The 18,353-nt window shown below is 45.2% G+C and overlaps 8 protein-coding genes across 8 annotated transcripts; 3 read left to right on the top strand and 5 right to left on the bottom strand.

Annotated features, from left to right (window-relative positions):
- Nucleotides 1–141: 141 nt before the first annotated feature.
- Nucleotides 142–2,320, bottom strand: F4813DRAFT_372600 (uncharacterized protein). The gene is made up of 4 exons (XM_049244722.1): nucleotides 2,082–2,320; nucleotides 1,717–1,949; nucleotides 1,592–1,667; nucleotides 142–1,538 (listed from the first exon to the last, which is right to left on the bottom strand). The coding sequence occupies exons 2-4, from the start codon at nucleotides 1,845–1,847 to the stop codon at nucleotides 489–491; spliced, it is 1,257 nt and encodes a 418-aa protein (XP_049095921.1). The 5' UTR covers nucleotides 1,848–1,949; nucleotides 2,082–2,320; the 3' UTR covers nucleotides 142–488.
- Nucleotides 2,321–3,401: 1,081 nt separating this feature from the next.
- On the bottom strand, nucleotides 3,402–4,459 carry F4813DRAFT_237267 (glutathione S-transferase). The gene is made up of 4 exons (XM_049239979.1): nucleotides 4,356–4,459; nucleotides 3,997–4,303; nucleotides 3,859–3,942; nucleotides 3,402–3,785 (listed from the first exon to the last, which is right to left on the bottom strand). Exons 1-4 carry the CDS (start codon nucleotides 4,420–4,422, stop codon nucleotides 3,524–3,526), a joined length of 720 nt encoding a protein of 239 aa, XP_049095922.1. The 5' UTR covers nucleotides 4,423–4,459; the 3' UTR covers nucleotides 3,402–3,523.
- A 1,848-nt stretch (nucleotides 4,460–6,307) lies between these two features.
- On the top strand, nucleotides 6,308–7,959 carry F4813DRAFT_382903 (uncharacterized protein; the record flags this gene model as incomplete). Its single annotated transcript, XM_049245868.1, has 4 exons — nucleotides 6,308–6,436; nucleotides 6,507–6,584; nucleotides 6,681–7,526; nucleotides 7,582–7,959. The coding sequence occupies 4 exons, from the start codon at nucleotides 6,308–6,310 to the stop codon at nucleotides 7,957–7,959; spliced, it is 1,431 nt and encodes a 476-aa protein (XP_049095923.1).
- A 222-nt stretch (nucleotides 7,960–8,181) lies between these two features.
- On the bottom strand, nucleotides 8,182–9,006 carry F4813DRAFT_372619 (uncharacterized protein). The gene is made up of 2 exons (XM_049244723.1): nucleotides 8,986–9,006; nucleotides 8,182–8,892 (listed from the first exon to the last, which is right to left on the bottom strand). Exon 2 carries the CDS (start codon nucleotides 8,720–8,722, stop codon nucleotides 8,489–8,491), a length of 234 nt encoding a protein of 77 aa, XP_049095924.1. The 5' UTR covers nucleotides 8,723–8,892; nucleotides 8,986–9,006; the 3' UTR covers nucleotides 8,182–8,488.
- Nucleotides 8,811–11,014, bottom strand: F4813DRAFT_399503 (benzoate 4-monooxygenase cytochrome P450; the record flags this gene model as incomplete). Its single annotated transcript, XM_049248180.1, has 7 exons — nucleotides 8,811–9,350; nucleotides 9,438–9,687; nucleotides 9,759–9,926; nucleotides 9,979–10,118; nucleotides 10,171–10,254; nucleotides 10,308–10,670; nucleotides 10,730–11,014. 7 exons carry the CDS (start codon nucleotides 11,012–11,014, stop codon nucleotides 9,168–9,170), a joined length of 1,473 nt encoding a protein of 490 aa, XP_049095925.1. The 3' UTR covers nucleotides 8,811–9,167.
- A 224-nt stretch (nucleotides 11,015–11,238) lies between these two features.
- On the top strand, nucleotides 11,239–13,272 carry F4813DRAFT_237275 (aromatic prenyltransferase). Its single transcript, XM_049239980.1, has 2 exons — nucleotides 11,239–12,819; nucleotides 12,935–13,272. The coding sequence occupies exons 1-2, from the start codon at nucleotides 11,555–11,557 to the stop codon at nucleotides 13,071–13,073; spliced, it is 1,404 nt and encodes a 467-aa protein (XP_049095926.1). The 5' UTR covers nucleotides 11,239–11,554; the 3' UTR covers nucleotides 13,074–13,272.
- Nucleotides 13,273–13,843: 571 nt separating this feature from the next.
- F4813DRAFT_237358 (FAD/NAD(P)-binding domain-containing protein) lies at nucleotides 13,844–16,106 on the top strand. Its single transcript, XM_049239981.1, has 4 exons — nucleotides 13,844–14,112; nucleotides 14,168–14,828; nucleotides 14,880–15,040; nucleotides 15,093–16,106. Exons 1-4 carry the CDS (start codon nucleotides 13,984–13,986, stop codon nucleotides 15,921–15,923), a joined length of 1,782 nt encoding a protein of 593 aa, XP_049095927.1. The 5' UTR covers nucleotides 13,844–13,983; the 3' UTR covers nucleotides 15,924–16,106.
- Nucleotides 15,961–18,349, bottom strand: F4813DRAFT_372624 (uncharacterized protein). The gene is made up of 4 exons (XM_049244724.1): nucleotides 17,391–18,349; nucleotides 16,852–17,311; nucleotides 16,721–16,794; nucleotides 15,961–16,672 (listed from the first exon to the last, which is right to left on the bottom strand). The coding sequence occupies exons 1-4, from the start codon at nucleotides 17,614–17,616 to the stop codon at nucleotides 16,290–16,292; spliced, it is 1,143 nt and encodes a 380-aa protein (XP_049095928.1). The 5' UTR covers nucleotides 17,617–18,349; the 3' UTR covers nucleotides 15,961–16,289.
- Between the last annotated feature and the right edge of the window lie 4 nt (nucleotides 18,350–18,353).

Below are 18,353 nucleotides of genomic sequence, written 5' to 3' on the forward strand. Positions count from 1 at the left end.
TCCATCTTATGAGACTTACTACAGATCGCAATAAATATAAACTACCTTCGCGTAGAAACTAGGTTTCCGAAGCGGAGGCGTATAACGCGCGGCTTATATCAAACGATTTGAGCATTACCCCCTTGTTTAATGGGTTTGATGTTGATGTTGATGTTGATATATATATGTTGAACAAATTGCTATAATACATAAAATTAAACTTGCTAACGGGCTAACCCTAAACATAACCGAAAGGTCAATAGGTAAGGTATCACACTTAAAATACCCTGTATTCTTTTTGTTGGCTCCGACGGAGCAGAGGAATGAAAAGAGCTATACATATAGAAATATAGTGGGTAAGCGCCCCTATATATACATCAGCAATAAAACCGATGTATCTCCCATATCTTGATAAGTATCGTATGCGACATGGTAGAGAAGAGTTTCCTACGTAAACATACATTGTCTCATTCAAGTTGTTGGCCATGTGGGTAAGTACAAAATTATTCTTAACCCTCCCTAGCTGATCTTACGGTTAGCTCTTTGAATCTATATTCGAGATCTGCGTAACAATCTCTCCTGTTCCCATAGACTGTGTTTGTTTGATTCGTAGAAAAAAGGTCTTGGCGGGCACCGGCTAAGTCCTGCAATTTTCCAAGAGCCTCTATTGCCTGTCGAACAATCTTGGTAATGGCTATTTTTTGTGTCCTAGAAGCAGACTGGTCTTCTGATTCAAGGGAAAAGTCACCAACTCCAAGACCCGTGGAGCCCCAGATCAGGCTATGACTCCGCTGACTGTGGTTTTCGTCTATCACGATTGATAGGCAGACTTCCAAAAGCTCTAGAACTTGGTACATGAGTGTAGAAAATAACGTCAGACACCTCGGGTTCTTGGAACTCTGCTGGAGCTCAATTAGATGTGCCACCTTCTCAAGCGTTCCCCGTAAGATCACCAACACAATTTTAAGCACTTTCAACTCTGCCGCAATATAACTTTCTAGCTCGCTTATTATTTTACAACACTCGACACAACACTGACTATCGAGCTGCTTCTGGTGGCGTATTTCGACCGAAGCAGGACGGTGAGTAAGAGGGACTACCTGTTGAACCTGCTCTGCCGAAGAAGATGGCAAGGATCCCTGAGCCATCAAGAATTCTTCGAGACTTCCCTCTAAAGCAACCAGTGGGTATTCCTCATTAGAAGGGAAGTCCATGGTAGCTCCAGGGGAAACAGATGATTCTTCGGTGGAAGCATGAAGATCAACATTTAAATTGGCGGTCTCATCGGTCGTATTAAAGTTCCACCCCGCAGTCCACCCCGTAGAATCATCTTGCCCATGATCGGGAGAAGAATTAACGTCTGATGTAACGGTAATGGGTGTCTCAGACCTATGAGATGCTGTGGCCGGTTTTTGCGATGGCTCTGGTCCCTGGCTATGAAGCTGTTTCTTTTTCGCCCGTATACCTGGGACCTTGCCGACCTTTGACTCCAAGTAAATGCATTGCGCCCCTGTATTACGACAACGCTCACATCCACTCTTCTCCCCTGAGCATTTGACCTATAGTGTTCTCAGTTGTATATTCCCTCGTCAACAATCATTTCAATACTTACCTTTGCTGCACAGCACTGATTACATGCACTGCGGAGTTTGACTGGTGGCACTCGACCAGCGTTCGGGCTTTGTGAACTATATCATGTATCAGCGCGGGATATTGATATCATACGACGATACCTACCTGCGGGGAGAAGGAAGCATTGTATATAGCAGAAAGGGTAATCCAGAGGTGGATGAGAGATAATCAAACGTCAGAAATTTGACGAAACATAAGTGTACAAGGTGCAGGGAATGGACGAAAAGACCTAACATAAGCTCCTGTATTTACCTAGATAATGTCATTCTAGAAGTCAAACAAGCATTCAAGAGGTACCACTTATATTTAATATTGCAACATACTATAGTGTAAACTACCTTTGTAACCCTATCTGTTAGAAAGTACGTGCGTAATCGTTATGGTGATAGGAATCAGCCATGGCGCCTACAGGGAACCATTCGCAACAAATAACGGCTTCAAAACGCGACGGAGGATCGCATGTAACCTACTTCCTAAGATATGTACCTAACACAACATGGGATAAAAATCCTTGAATATGTATCTTTCGATGGTGCCTCATGTGTTGGTCACTTGTAGTGCGCAGCCTGCAGGACTTGTATTACTAATTGGGATTGACCAGTTCTTTAAACAACTGGTATTCAATAGTTGTTCATTAAGCTAGAATTCAACCCAACTTAATCGAACACAAATATGCTGAGGAACAAAGCAACATGAAGAACCCCACCCCCTATCGATCGATACTTAACAAGTTACATCCCCATTAAACACTCTAAAATATTAATACAGAAAAAAAAGATTATATGATATATGAGAAAGAATGCCTTGACATCCGGGGAAATGAAATGCTGCAGATAGGCAACTAACAGGTATCCCCGGCATATGCTGTGTATCATTAAAGTATTAATTAAAAATGACTCGTCATTTTTAAGCACTTTACCTCCAACATGCATAAGGCTTTTGTAATAGCTTTTTGACAGCCTGCCTCGATGCACTGCTACACTGGAAACTTTTTGGTTTTTACGATAAGGCTTGTGCATCTGATGCTATGCACGAACCAGGCACAAGTGAAAGCTCCCCGCTCTTACAAAACAAATAATTGTACTCTAGAAGATGGGAAATATTTATTATATAACTATAAGTTACATAAACCAACGGGTACGGTAAGTTAAATAATACTTGACTTAACCTGATTTAGTTTTAGTAAATAGATTTTATAAGAGATCTGTTTAATTCACATTGAAGTTATTTATATTTGCTTAACAAACAGGTAAAAATGAGGGTATACATAAGGTAAGTACTTATGTAGCTTTAAGTGGTGGGTGCCCAGGTGGTAATAAATGCCCGAGTTTACGAGATATATTGTTTTGCTAACTTCGATTGCTCGAGTTTACGAGGGATATTGTTTTGGGGACCTTTTTTTCGAAAGAGTAAGTTCGTTCGTGCGGCGCTTTTTAAGCGTTTTGATTTGGTGCATTCCCGATATAAGTGGAATTAGTTACGTGCTTTTCCAAGTTCCTACTTTCATCTTTTTCTCGAAATATATACCTATCTTTATAGAAGCCTAGGTTCGAATCCCATACGTTTTCCCCTTTTTTTATTTTTATTTTTTTTGTAAAGGTCGATATTCGAGGTTTCCCGGCAGCACTATATTACCTTCGTAAACTCAGGCTATTGTGGCGCACTGCAGGGGTGTCCTCATGTTTGTGGTGTGAAATTCATATGGCTGGTGTGGCTAAATGCGGCTTTATAAAGGCTCCTAGGTCAGTTCGATATGGCCGATGTGCCTTAGAAGTCAGTTGGCATGATTTCACTTAAAGTCTATGTTTAAAAGCACTAAACGCGAACATTATGTGAAAATCATCTATTGACCTCTTCAGGTATGAGTACCTCTAATGTCTGTAAACAAGTATCAAGCTACCCTTTAAAAAAGTCATAAGTCATGGCCATATGTTAGTACACGCTCTAATACCGCCTTCACCGCTGGTCTTGATATCATTCTGTCCCCCCATGATTTGATATTAGGGTATTTTTCCAAATCCACGTTGAGGAATTTGAACATCCATGGCATAGAAAAAGGAAAATAGGATATATCTGCCACCGTCGGTCTATCGGAGAGAGCGATATAATCTTGGTCAGGGATGTCCAGTCGTCGCTCTAAAATATCCCATTGCTTGACACAGTTCTCGTGTAATCTATCCGTTAGATTCTCATCAGCAAAGAACTGAAGAAAGAAAGAACCCATACAGAGAAGATGGAAGAACGTACTTAGCTACAGTCTTTGGTAGTGCCGTGGGGTTTTGGCGGGTTGGATAACCTTTTAGAAAATATAACCAGTACTTTGCCGTAGGCCTTGAAAAACTATGTGAGTTATCTCCTCGAATATGAGGGCGATTATAAACCTACCCGAGGCCAGCCGTTTGATACGCGGTCCATGATAGTATTGCGGCTTTCTCTGCCGCATTTCTCCCAGCCCAGAAACCATTCTCGTCGTATCTCTCTGAAAGGTACTGCAGGCATGCAGTGCTCTCAAAGACACTGATCTCAGTCTTGGTATCAGGACACCAGTCTTTAATGGCTGGCACGTATCTTTCCGGGTGAATCTGTCTGTACCAATCGGACTTGGTGTCGATTAAGGAGATAACATGATCAATTTGGAGTTCCTCAACTAACATTAACGGTTTCATGTAGTTGATATAATTTGTCGCATCAGCTGGTCACATTCATTAGTATTCTTCTTCTCATGATGATGTCAACCAACCTACCTTTGATGATATATAAAATGATACGGCCATCGTAGGCCAGGTCACCTTGGACCACCTCAAATTTCATCTTCCCTCAACATTCACTTAAGATAGTAGCAGGAATAGTAACGGAGTTTAATAGACTAGTCAGTAGAAAGGACCAAGCCGTTTATTTGGTTGGGCCAGATGTAGATATATATATTGGCTAATATACAATATACCTGGATTACTTCGTGGCCTTGAACCAATCGGAGCCCTCGTCGCATACTTCGTCGGATACCGGGCGAGATCAAACGTTGTCGTGGTGACGGCAACAGTAGCCCTTACGTTGCTTTTACTACTACCCATGCCTCACATACATTTGAGAATAAGGGTTAAGCTTCGAATATATATTTTTACTCGAGCTTGCAAGATTACGGGCAACGATTGAAGTTGTTAAAAGAGATAAAACTATATATATATTAAATATCTTGTTCATTAATATTTGTATATTCGATAAGTCAAACCACCCTTACTGGGGCCACCCTAGTGGGGGCCACCCATTTCCCATACAAAATCAACAACTTCGCATATCTGTATTTAATTCAAGAAAATAGATAAAAATATAAAATCTCTTATTTTTTACTTTTCGATCATTATAATAGCTTATGTACATTTTATCATATTTAAAATCTAATGTTTTGATAGTAAAATAGTAAAGTGTATTTTTAATGTTATTTTTAAAAATTTAAAAATTTTAATTTTATATGGGAATTTCATCAAATTACCATAAAACCTTATAAACGCTTATAACTTCTCAGATAAATAAGTTATATAATTGGCCCTAGATTTAAAAGTTGTATTAAAACGTCTCTTATTTAACTATATAGATTTTATATCTATACCATATTAATTGGTAAAGTTATAAGCAATAATATCCCTTAACAGCTTTACATATAAATTTGTATGTGCAATTGTTAGTGTATATTCTTGTATTCATTTTACCACAGATATTAGCCCTGCCATTTTTTCAAAATTTTATACCTGGTGAGAATCCAATACCGTACTCAAAATCAAAGACGGTATAGTTTTATCTATTTTCTTGAATTAAATACAGATATGCGAAGTTGTTGATTTTGTATGGGAAATGGGTGGCCCCCACTAGGGTGGCCCCAGTAAGGGTGGTTTGACTTATTTCCTTGTCCCAACCCTGGCCTGCAAAGGCTATTGCAATATCGGCAAGTAGAAGAAGACTATTCTTACTTAAAGGCTGGGTACCTCTTCCTACTAATCATTCCTGGACTTAGTTGGAGAATGATGCAGGTACTTGAATACTCTCCCAGTATTGCTGATGATATTTCCGTCGGTGTTAGCCATAACCTGAGATGGCTCTTACACGCTATATTGAAATTGATTGTTAATTTCTGTACATGTACATGCGTGCATTCCAGCGGAGATGATTACGTAAGTCACATACACTACATTAGGTACCTATTTAGGTACACTGCAAGACCAATATAAGCTCTAGGCTAAACAGAGTGGGACATCGGGTACGGCGGAGTACAGTGGAGTATCTTAAGTACCTACCTAGGTATTGTACCTGTTATCACTTGTGCAGCTACTCTGGTACTAAGGAAAAGGGAAAGAGGTACCTACCTAGTACCTAGTACATACCTACCTAGGTACCTAGTGTCCTGTCGCGATCCGAAAATCAATGTTGCGATCAACAATGTCAGCAACTTCTCCCCCTCTTCAACATCGAACACCTAACATCTTGCATCTTGAACTAACACCTCAAACGACTCTGTAATGGGCGGCTGATTTAAGCTACTCGCAGACTCTTACCGCCGTCCAATTATCATTTAGAGTCTAGCTATCATTTTACATAAAACCCCCCTTGTCCTGATAGTCGAAACACGGTTCCCTCCAGGGGTTCGATCCAGACCAGTCTTGGACCCGGACTGTCAAGATTGCGGCTCCTTCAGAAAGCCAAGATGGCTTTGTCTTCTCCTTTATCTACATTTTTATTGGCTTTAGCTGCATTACCATTACCTATGGCTTCCGCACACGATCACAGCTCTACGCATATTGAGGATGGCCAGGCCATTTCGGTTGATCCGATTGTATGTCCTGTCAACTACCTAAAATCTACTCGGCTATGGCGGAAGCGCTGGAAACTGATGGTTCATACAGGACACGACGCTATGGATTCATATCTTCATACAGATGTTTGCTTGGGGCGTCATTTTCCCCTCGGGGATGGTTCTTGGGGTATGCATCACATACACTACACATACACATACACATACACCACTCAAACTCCCCTTGCCCATCGATCTGAATTCTGACTAAATTCTCCATTTTTAGATCGTCAAATCCCGATGGCACGTCCCCGTTCAGGTACTCGGCACAGCGTTAGCAATCGTCGGATATGCCCTAGGTCATATGCACGGCGGCCGCGAGTTTCGGCATTCCAACGTCCACTCCAAGTTCGCATCGCCGATTTCGCTACTACTCTTCTTCCAAATTCTTATGGGCATTTACCTGAAACTACATCTCGAGAAGGGTATAAATGGGAAGATTAGACGGTTCGTGAAGATTGGGCATGGAATAGTTGGTAAGGCATTGCCTGTCCTCTCATGGACGCAGATACTTTTCGGCGGTATTACAGCCCTTGGTTTTTGCCAGGGCGATCACCTCGGCCAATGCCTAGCACATTTTATTATGGGGAGCGCTTTCATCGCTTACGGGATCCTCTTAACGCTGCTATTGCTGGTTGGGCAGCTTTGGCTAAGACGTACTGGACGTTCTCAAGAGTTCTTCGACAGTGCCGTCATCGCTGCTTGGGGAGTAGTTAACACCTTTACCGAACACCGATGGGGAACTGAGTGGGTGAAGAACGACTGGCAGCATACCGCAATGGGTATAATCTGGTGGTCTGCAGGATTGGCTGGGGTTTGGTTGAGCAAAGACGGCGATGGCCGGCCTCAGCGTAATTTCATCCCAGGTTTCGTCCTTTTGATCACCGGATGGGCAATGAGTGCTCATCCCCAAGAGTTGATGATCAGCGCCGAAACCCATAAGATGTTCGGATATACCCTGATGGCGGCTGGTGTCACGCGTATCATTGAGATATCCTTTGTGCTTCGAGATCGACCTGGCTCATCCGAGGATGGTCGCGAAACAACTAGTTTCCAATATGTCCCCGTCTTTGTGAGTCTTCTAATTCAATACAATGGAAGGTTTGCCTTACTAACATGTATTCCAGCTACTTTACGCCTCCGGGGTGTTATTTATGGGTGCTACGGAAGAGCAGATGTTACTAGTCGATTCTTCAGGCATGGACCATGTTGCCTATATCTTAATATTGTATTCGCTCGCCTTCTTACTCTTCCTCTTCGTAAATGTCCTTGTCGGCCTCTACGACCGGAACAGTGCTCCGACCGTTCCTCATAAAGAAGTAGCCAATGGTAGATTAGGGCCCCGAGTAAACGGTAATATACCAGTGAGGGATGCCCAGGAATTTGAGTTGGAAGGTTTAATGAGCGATGACGAGGACGATGGTGCAAGGCGACTCGGAGATGATGACAGCGGCTTGAACAGCCCAAACACTGTTGGCAAAGACAGTAATGAGATTGTACATTGATCATTGTCAGATTCGGTCAAGCAGAAAATCTATACGATAATAATGACGGCTGGCTTAAAAGGAGAGAGATATACCATTCTGGTTATTGCATATGTCACGGGCGTTTGGACGAGTTCTGGGGGGTAGCTCAAACGGATTACATTTAAGTAAAAAAGCCACGCCATTCAAGGTGCTCCTTGTTACCTACTTCATCACTTCTTTTTACTAATACTGTGATTGCAGGACATAAGTGCCTAAGGTAAACATAGGCGGCTAGCTACTTACCTTCGAGGTGGTTATTGGGTGAATTTATATGTTACAAGGGCCTCTTTCATCAGCATCGTCGAGTTTTCCGGAAGCTTCCCCGTTTTCTTTCATATCTTGAAGTACAAACTCTGTCTCCGATCCCTTTCTCAGTAGTACACGTGTCTCAATCGCCACTGCAATGAAAAGCGAAGTGCCGAATGCCATAGTCCCATACCAAACTGCTTTTAACGCTTCTAAATATACACCCAGGACCTCTGACTTCAGAGGGTGCTCAGAACGAAGCTCATGGCGTGTAATGGGCAATAGTGGCCAGTTTGGGGAAGTATGATGCCGGCAACAGCAGAGCGTGGGATGAGTAGGAACATATAAGGCAAGAAATTGACGCCTGTCTGCGTAAGACTCGTTCCGCGGACCGCGAGAAAGTAAACGGGCCAGAAGAAACAGACCCACTGTGGCAACATGGAGGTGATGAAAACCATATAGAACGCAGCAACTGAAGTCCTATCACAAAAGACATGCGGCGGTACGCAGGGATTTGAGTTATTGATAAGACACCCGTACCCGTGGAAACATAACCAACCCACGCAACCCACAACAATAGGGACGATGATTCTCCAAGATGACCACGGATATACTGTTCCACCAAAGGTGAGACCAATGGGGAGAGAGGTAATCGAACCGATGAAGGTAAAGTTACCAATCCACTTGTGTGATTATATCTTTCCACCCAACTTCGGCGTGCTTAAGTCTGAGGAAGAAGAGTTGAACCGGGAGAACTAGGGCGCAGACGAGAAGGTTAAGATAGAAACACCAACTCCAGTCTCTTTCTACAAGAGTGCCGCCAATTACCGGTCCTACAATTGCTCCTGGCGCAGCAATAGACAAGATGATACCAAGGTACGATTGTAAGTCGTCGTTGAACTTATTAAATATCCCTATATAATCTCGATCTCTGGATTTGTTCATAGCCTGCTAATTATCATGTCCATCCCCGTTTGTTTGGTGACCCAGCTACCGTGGACTTTCCATCCCTGATCGGGATGTGCTAACGTGGCATCGTATCTTCGATAAAACTCCACCACCAGCTTACTTATCATCAAGATGGCTATGTTCTTTCCGATGCAAGTATGTGTACCAGCCCCAAACTGTTTGCAAAGGGTCGAGTTAGTTCAACCACATAATGAGTTGGAAAATATAAACATCAGGGCTCGAGGGTATTAGTTTAGGCTTACAGAGAATAAACACCGACTCATCTCTAGGATTTTCTCTTCAGTGGCCTCTATCCACCTCTCAGGTCGAAATTGATCGGCATCCTCCCCATAAACGTCTTTATTATAGTGAAGGACCCAAGCGTTAACACCGACGGTGGTACCTCCGGGGATATGATAACCGTCTACAACAGCTCCTTCTCGCGGTGCTTTACGTTCTATGATCGTACCAGTGTTAGGATGAACGCGTAATGTTTCCTGTATAACGGCGTTTCTTCAAGTAAGGTGGTTAGCATTCCAAAACGTGGTGGGCAGGCGGAAGGTAAAAATGATTAGGCAGCTTACAGATAGGGGAGTTTAGTGACAACGGAGAAAGGGACTATAGAAGAGGTCGAGTATTCGTTACTGGCGGATTTTATTTCGTCTCGGAGCTTGCTCAAGACGCGAGGATTCCGAGCAAGGTGGTACCATATTGCGCGGATGGTGATTGCTAAAACGTCATGTCCTGCCGTGCTGATGATTTGTAAGTACCCTCTACCATAGGAGCGTGCTATATAGTGCGTACAGGTTTATGAATATTGCGGCTGTGAGGTCTCTTATGGAGACTTTGTCTGGTTGCTCCAGATGAAGATCGAGCAGTCTACCCAGCATGTCCGTTTGCGCCTGAGATGACTTCCTCCTAGCCTCTACCTCATTGAGTGTAAACTGGGGTGCATCAATAAGCGCTAGCTCCCGTGTGCCGGTTAAGCGGACTTACTTTTAATACTGGCTCCGCCTCTTCCGCTGGTACGAGCGATCTGAGGAATCCTAAGAGCCATTGGAGGATGGGTGCTTGCGTAAACTGGTCATCTTAGTAAGACGCAATAGCAAGAGGACGGACTACCGCAGACATACCAGTCCTACCATGAAGAATATTTTATCGGAGGACTCGATAGTACCGCCCACGTCTTGGCCCCTCTCTAAAAACCCCAGCTTCTTTGAGACGTTCATTTCGCTGAGGCAGTCGTAGGCAAACAGATGTAACCATACCGACATATCAAGAATTGCAGGTCCATCTCGAGTTTTGTCTGCTAGTTGCCTCATAAATAAGTCAATACAGCTTTCTACCTGGGGTTCAAAGTCCTTGACTGCGGCCTTCGTATATAGTCCCCCTATATTCCTTCTTAGAGTGGCGTGGCGTTGGACGTCTCTAAGCGAGAACAGATTCTCAAGCGGTTCCCCATGATAGATAGGAGCCCCTACTTCGTAAAAGTCCGACTGGTCACCGCAGGTCACGATTAGCTTATGTTGATAAAGGAAGACAAGCGCCCTCTCACCTTTGCAAACGCCTGCCGTGAAGCATGAATTATCTGGAAGGCTTCTGGACTAGCAAATGATACGTGATTGGGGCCAATGCGTACGACGGGGCCGTATTTCTCATGCACGCTCATATTCCAGCCGGGCATATCTTCATAGTAAACGGCGGCAAGTTTCCAGAGATTACTAAAGCTTGCGACAACCGGCCCGGGAATGGAGTTTAGCTGTTTCCTGTACCGCGTATACAGGAGTTGGAAGCAGACGATCAAGACGATCGCCCCGAGGGCAAATGAAACGAATGCCATTTTTCCTATCAAGGCTCGCAGTTAACGTATGCGAGTTCAGAGCTCCTTTAGCGCATCTAGAGACTATTAAATAATACCTACGCGCGGCAGGATTCCTATCCATAGTACGATCTTATATGCCGATTGCCATGATCCTTCGGCGGGATACCTTGTCGCATGTAACCAGGATGCCGAGCATTGCCATATTCACTCTAAACGCGACTGGTAATGGTTGTGGATATCATATGGATTTATTTTTAGCTTCCTTCGCCTGTGGCTCAGCTATTTTGCCCGGTGTCTCCACGTATATGATCTTGAATACACTACCTACCCACCTACCTGACGTAGCAGTAGGAGCCAGGCCTACACAGTAGCGTATCCAGGACCTGTGCCGTAAATAATACCTGATGATGCATATAACTTACCTAGCTCTGCCCCAGCTAGAGGGCGCTACAGGTAAGATGACGGCAATAGTTTTGGCCTTGGGAGACCTACGAATATATTCTACCCATTGTAGTGCAAGTTGACGACTCTTCGCAGCTAAGATTCATCTTCACTATAATGGCTTATATGCATATTTCTATGAGGAGCAGCCCATTAAAGGGGTATATCCATCCATTCCTTTCGTATTTCTTCTACCTTCACAACCTTGTATTACGGATAAACGGTCAAAAGCAGACGCAAATAGTTACGAAACCGTCATATCCGACGACGGCAGCGTTCCGAAGGGTAGACTCAGAAGCTCAACTTGACCTAGATTACCATGCGCGGTACTGGTGGAGATCTTCAGGGTACGCACTGGCTGTTCTGCTCGACAAGGCAGGATACTCTAGCCATGCGCAGTACGACATATTAAAATTCGTCAAGGCGATTACACCCAGCCTAGGCGCTGCTTACGTGCCCGGAAGGCAGCGATGGAAGAGCTTCATGACGGACGATCACAATCCCATAGAGCTGAGCTGGGATTGGCGTACGGGTGGTAAATCGCCCAAGATACGATTTTCTATCGAACCTGTCGGGGTTCACGCGGGCACTCATCTCGATCCCAATAACCAGTACGCTGCCTCTGGGCTCTTAGAGTCAATGCTGCAGCTACTCCCTGAAGCAAACATGGAGTGGCTTGCCCACTTCCGGCTGAGGCTGAGCGGCGAGGAGGCAATGGGTTCGGTAGAAGGTCACCAGTCGAAGGAATTCTATGCCTTTGACTTGGGGGAGGAGGGCGTCATAAGTAAAGCATACTTCTTCCCCGGATTCAAGGCAAAGGCAACACGGCGGTCCAACATTGATGTCATATCCGACACAATCCAGACGGCGCCTGGCAGCTCACCGGAGAAGCTTCAAGCTCTAAAGGTGTTCCAAGAGTACGTCCGTGATCCGTCGAGTCCGCAGCTAGAGATGGATATGCTGGCCATAGACCTCGTGGATCCAGCCGAGTCCCGCTTCAAGATCTACTTTCGAATCCGTGATACCAGCTTCGCATCTGTTAGGACTGCTATGACTTTGGGGGGTCGTGTTCGGATGCCGGACATGGAGCGAGGCCTAGAGGATTTACGGTCGATATACCACGCATTATTGGGCAAGGGTACGAATGAAGATGCTGATGACGTGCAACTCCCCGCTAAGAATCATCGAACGGCTGGAATCCTCTATAATGTGGAGTTCAAATACGGAAGCAAAAGTCCCAAGGTCAAGGCTTACTTGCCTGTCCGGCACTACGCACGAAACGAGGAAGCCATCATGTCGGCGGTTGAGACGCATCTGCGCGGAGCCAGCCCCCTGTCTAAAGTAAACATGGTTAACTATAGGAGTGCTATGGGGACGATATTGTGAGTACCTACCTACCTACCTACCTACCTACCTACATACATACATACATAGTAGCTCGTCGCTTTCTTTTTCCTTTCTAGTTATTCTCTGTTACCCTATCACTAACAATAGCAGCTCCCGAGAAGCGTTAAGGGCACGTAGCGGACTACATACCTATATTGGATGTTCGGTAGAGACAGGTGGCGAGCTACGCCTTGTTTCGTACATCAATCCTCGCCAATTGAAGTTTGCCCATGCGCCTGAGGAGATCTAGGTTGCATGGATGCAGACTGAGTTACCCAATTAAATTATGGAAAATGGGATATTCTATTTTCGTTATCCTTGCAGGGTCTCCATCAGGTACAGGGGCACAGCGGCACAGGCAGACTAACGATGGATTCAACGGCTGATCCAATCCATCCCTGTATCCTGCATACGTAAAACATCCAAGGACAATCCCCTGAGCTCTCAGCCCTATGGGTTTCCATCTGCCGTGTCACCTTCTCTATGTACCTGGTCTTACTATGCATATAGTAACCTTCTCCAGCGTTGTTCAGGGGCCTGACCTACATAGGCCTTTACACGTGGGCTGACATTGTTTTTCCTTCTCGGTTCCGGGCAAGGCAAGGTGTAACGGGTTTAGCTACGGGTTTAGCTACGGGTTTAGCTTTCATGATTCCCCATGTAGATATCTACTTTATCGTGCATTGGTGTATTGGATTTAGGAAGGTGGGATATTATCATACAATTATTATCCAAATTTCCAAACGATGTAACCAGCATCGTTATATAGGTACCTATGCATCTACTCTCCGTTGCAGAATTTTTATGGAACCACGACGCCTGATTAACGACCCGCTTGGATTCCAGGATTCCGAACTATTTTCCTCATACATATACTAGCTCGACTAATGTCATACTATACCTAGTAGATATACTATTAGGATTGTTTACCTTGTTGAATCCTTCTTACGTAGGATATGGATCGTAAGGTGCGCTATCAACATGAATGTAATCCTGTACAGCCGACCTAGTCGGCTTCGTATGATATGTATATCAAATTGCTACATCGCCTTGAGTATTCGTAAGGTTTAATACTACATAACCAACTTGTATAAACTGGTTTGTAAGGGGTGTAAGTAAGTGCCTATTCATTCATCGGATCTAGCCTATACGCGATAATCATGGATCCATTACGCGAGGAGGCCGTCTACAATGAACGCCATGTTAAAATAATATGCGTCGGAGCAGGCGCATCAGGGTTATGCTTGGCATACAAGCTTCAACGGTCGTTCAGATCATATTCTCTAACGGTCTGAAACATGGTGTAAATGCGAGAATTAAATCAAAAGTCTGACACCCTTTTAGATATACGAGAAAAATCCGAGCGTAGGGGGTACATGGTACGAGAACAGGTACCCCGGGTGTGCCTGTGATGTCCCTTCGCACAATTACGTATACTCTTTCGAACAGAAGCCCGACTTTTCCTCCGTTTACGCCGGTTCGGATGAGATCCAGAACTACTTTGAAGAGTTCGTTAATAAGTACGACTTAAATAAACACATTGAGCTATCACATGCCGTCCAGAAGACTACGTGGGTAGAGGATACGGGACGATGGCAAGTCGAAGTCAAGAACTTGAAAACCGGAGAAGTTATCCGCGATTCCTGTCATATCCTGATCCACGCCTGTGGCTACCTCAATAAGCCATCCTGGCCGAAGCTCCCAGGAATCGACGATTATAAAGGTGTTAAGGTCCATAGCGCGAACTATGACAGGAGTATACCACTCGATGGTAAAAACGTGCTGCTCATCGGGGCCGGGTCCTCGGCCGTACAAATACTACCCACGATTCAACCTATCGTCAAGAATGTCACGATCTTCATCAGATCCCCCACGTGGGTACTCCCAGACATTTCTACCGAGGCTGGACAGTTCACTCGAGAGGAGATTGAGAAGTTCAAGAAAGAGCCGGAGACCGTCTTGGAGCTGCGACGAACGAACGAAAGGACTATGAATAGTATTTTCAGTATGTCATCTTTGCATAAATTATATTGCTCGTCAATAACCATAAGTATAGGTCTTTACCTCAAAGGTACAGTGTTGCAGGAGCAATGCGAGACTCTGCTTAGAGGTGAGATGGAGAAGATATTCGATGACGAAGAGTCTCGGAGAAAACTGATACCAAATTTTGCGGTCGGTTGCAAACGAGTGATTCCATCCGGCTTTAGGTATCTTAGGGTAAGTCACGTACTACTCTCTAAGAAGATCCTGCTAAATTTGGTTTTACAAGGCCCTCAAAGAAGAAAACGTCACAGCTGTATACAGCGGTGTTGAATCCTTTACATCATCCGGTGTTGTTAGCAACGAGGGGTCTAGCTACGACGGCGATGTGATAATCTGCGCCACAGGCTTCGACACGTCATATATATCTCATTATCCGATATATGGCCCCGAAGGACGAAACTTGCAAACCGAGTGGTCTGAATCCATCATGGGATACATGGGTGTGGGCGCATCCGAGTTTCCCAACACATTTACACTCCTAGGCCCTTACACACCTGTCTCTAACGGTCCCACACTTATTGCCATCGAAGCCCAAGCAGATTATATTTGCTCGTTCATCGATCGTTACCAAACAGAGCCAATCCACAGTATGGCACCCAAGGTAGCTGCATGTGCCGATTTCAAAGCGCACGTAGCTAGCTTCATGGATAAAGCCGTGTGGACGGATAACTGTCGCAATTCACACAACAACCACAAGGTAGGTGGCCGCGTGCCGACTACCTGGCCCGGAAGCACGCTGCATTACCTTGAGGCGATCCGCGAGCCTCGCTGGGACGACTGGGAGGTCAAGTATGCCGGGAATAGGTTCAGTTGGTTGGGTAACGGGATTTCCCAGACGGAATGGGATCCCACGGCAGATTTGGGATATTACATTCGACAGAGTGACGATGGCATGTGGAATAGTCGGTGGAGGCGCAACGGAGCAATCAATAAGAGCGGAAGTATGCCGCCTAGAATATTACACCGCCAAGCAAAATTGGCCGTCGCAGCTCCGACTGATAAGCCAGAGCCGGAAGAGGCGAAGTCGGTAGTGCAGGCGGCGGCAGAGAGCTCATAGAGAGATATAGTAAATTATAGATTGTTTAGTCGTATACCTATCCTTCTTGTTTCTAGATGCTTTGGCTTCTCTAGTATGAACCTCGCATATCCGGTATCAAATATTAAGTGGCGATGCTTCAGTTAGATCATGGGCCTTAAGCCTAGACTTAGAACTATTTTAAAGGAGTGTTAAGATATCTTCATATTTAGAAGTCCACTCTAGATCAACATCAAGCCAGAGATCTTTATATAACTAGGTACTTATATACTTCTGTATGTTATACATACCAAGGCACCTAACAAAGATGCCGCGATCTCTCAGTCCGCTAAAAGTACCAGAAAGAAAAAGGAAAAGAGAGAAGCCCAATTCCCGCCTGAAATCACATCAGGGATAAGACCGGTCGAAATCCCTTCTAATCTCGATATTCGTCTCTACGCGAATTTCGCTTTTGCTTAGACCCCTCCTGTAAGGATCGTGGGCAAGGTGCGCAGGCGGTATAGTAGGTCGAAGCGGAATCTCAGCTCGGCTCCGTGGACCCAACTCGTCGTCGCCTACGATACTAGCATACTGGCTGTTGTAATACCTGCCCAGGCGCAACTTATCATTTTGGTGCGCGTATGTACCTCCAGCGTTGTCCGATGCATTTAGGACGCGCTTTTTGACGAAATGCGGTAGGCGGGAAAGGAGTGGTCGCAATCCTATCAGACATGCGGCCGAGAAGTACATGCCACATTCGATTGCCGTCCATGAGAATGCCTCATCGGCAACTGTGAGAGGTTAGCAGGCGAGTTAGAAACGAGTCAAAGTCTCCTTACACGTTGGGTCGTTCATAATCACATCCGCATGGGTATAGAATACACTGGTACGCACACATGAGGCTATCATGCCGCTGAAGAATATGTAAGCAGGATGCCGACTCGTGGGGGAAAATCAAGCCGCCACTTACATACTGCCCGTCAGGCAGACAGTTGCGATGCCAGCCTTTCGCCCGACGGAGGCCTTTAATGCCCAGACGGTTCTAATGGGCAGAATCATAATCATGACATCGCCTATGATGTTCGGGAAGTTGGTAAGTTGATACCATAGTATCTGGTTGAAGCACGTGCCGCCCTGGATGCTCTTGTCCCAAGTAAATGCAAGGGGCGTGCATTCGAGCTGGGCAGCGATGATGGTAGCAAGGCAATTCGCGATCAAGAATCCCATGACGCCCCAGCAAGCAGCTCGCGCCCATTTGTCGGTGAAGATGCGTAGATACAAGATGACCACCGAGACTCGCGATAGCATGTTGGATGGTACGTAGAACCAATCCAGGAGATACAGCAACAGGAGATATTTGGTCACCTTGTTGGGATCTTCCATCACCACCGCTACAGTATGTCTACCAAGCCCAGCCTGGATTACCTCGGCTATCATAGAGAAATTAGCATGATAACCGCGAGGCGAAATATGCGTGCAGTTGAGAAAAGAGCAGAGTTCTCAACTTACCATAGAGGCTACCACATAATGCTAGTAATAATATATAAGCCGGGATTAATACATGGTCGTCCCATCCTCGCTGTGCTGTTGTCAAGCTTCTTGCCCAAAGTCGTAGCCCAAAAAGGACTGTGGTTATGACGAGAATAGTGGTGACGGCAGCAATCACTCGCCCGCCGTGGTCCTCTTCCAGATACCCAGGTGGAAACTGGTCTGGCGATGGTGGTGGGGCCGCCATATTTGATGTTACCTAGTCCTAGAAGGCTCTCGATTGCGTTTTTAATTTGTTGGTTGTTGGTGATGACACAACAGCTTCGTTGGAAGTTGTGTAAGGCTTCTAGTGTTTTTCGGCCAACTACCGTAACACCTGTACGTCTTAAAAAGATTAATGGGCTTGCTGACAGACGTTTACTGGTAGGCCGATGGCTTGGTTAATAGGTACACGACTACACGTAGGTATAGTAAAGAACGGCAGAACAGGCCCCAAGGAGGGGAGGACGGATCGAGATCGCGTAAGCTACGCTGAAGCATTTAAATGACTAAATCATATTCAAGATGACAACCACCCAGGAACATCTAAGAACATCGAAGACCATCTAAGCCATCCTTCCATGTCCTCTTCGCGTTAGATGATACGATTGCAACGTCACAAAGTTAATCCTTCCGATGCGGTGATGCAGGTCAGCTAGACTCCTCCAATGCCTCTAAGGCGCGCATATGATAGTGAATCCTTCGAGCGTGATAATGCTACTCAGCGTTGCAGCGCTTATAGCCAGTGGGGGCTCAAAATCGCTAAAATTAGGCTGGAGATGGAGACGAGTCAAAGAAGGAAAGTCTAGAGTAAAGTGGCGAATACAGGGGCGTGGACATGGACACGGACAGGGGGGACGTGGAGACAAAACGTGGTTTTCCTATTATAGCTCAACTATCATTATTTATTTAAAGATGATAAATGTAAGAATAAACGATTGAGTA

This window comes from Daldinia decipiens (assembly GCF_022478715.1).
Source record: "Daldinia decipiens strain CBS 113046 unplaced genomic scaffold F4813scaffold_41, whole genome shotgun sequence".
Lineage (NCBI taxonomy): Eukaryota > Fungi > Ascomycota > Sordariomycetes > Xylariales > Hypoxylaceae > Daldinia > Daldinia decipiens.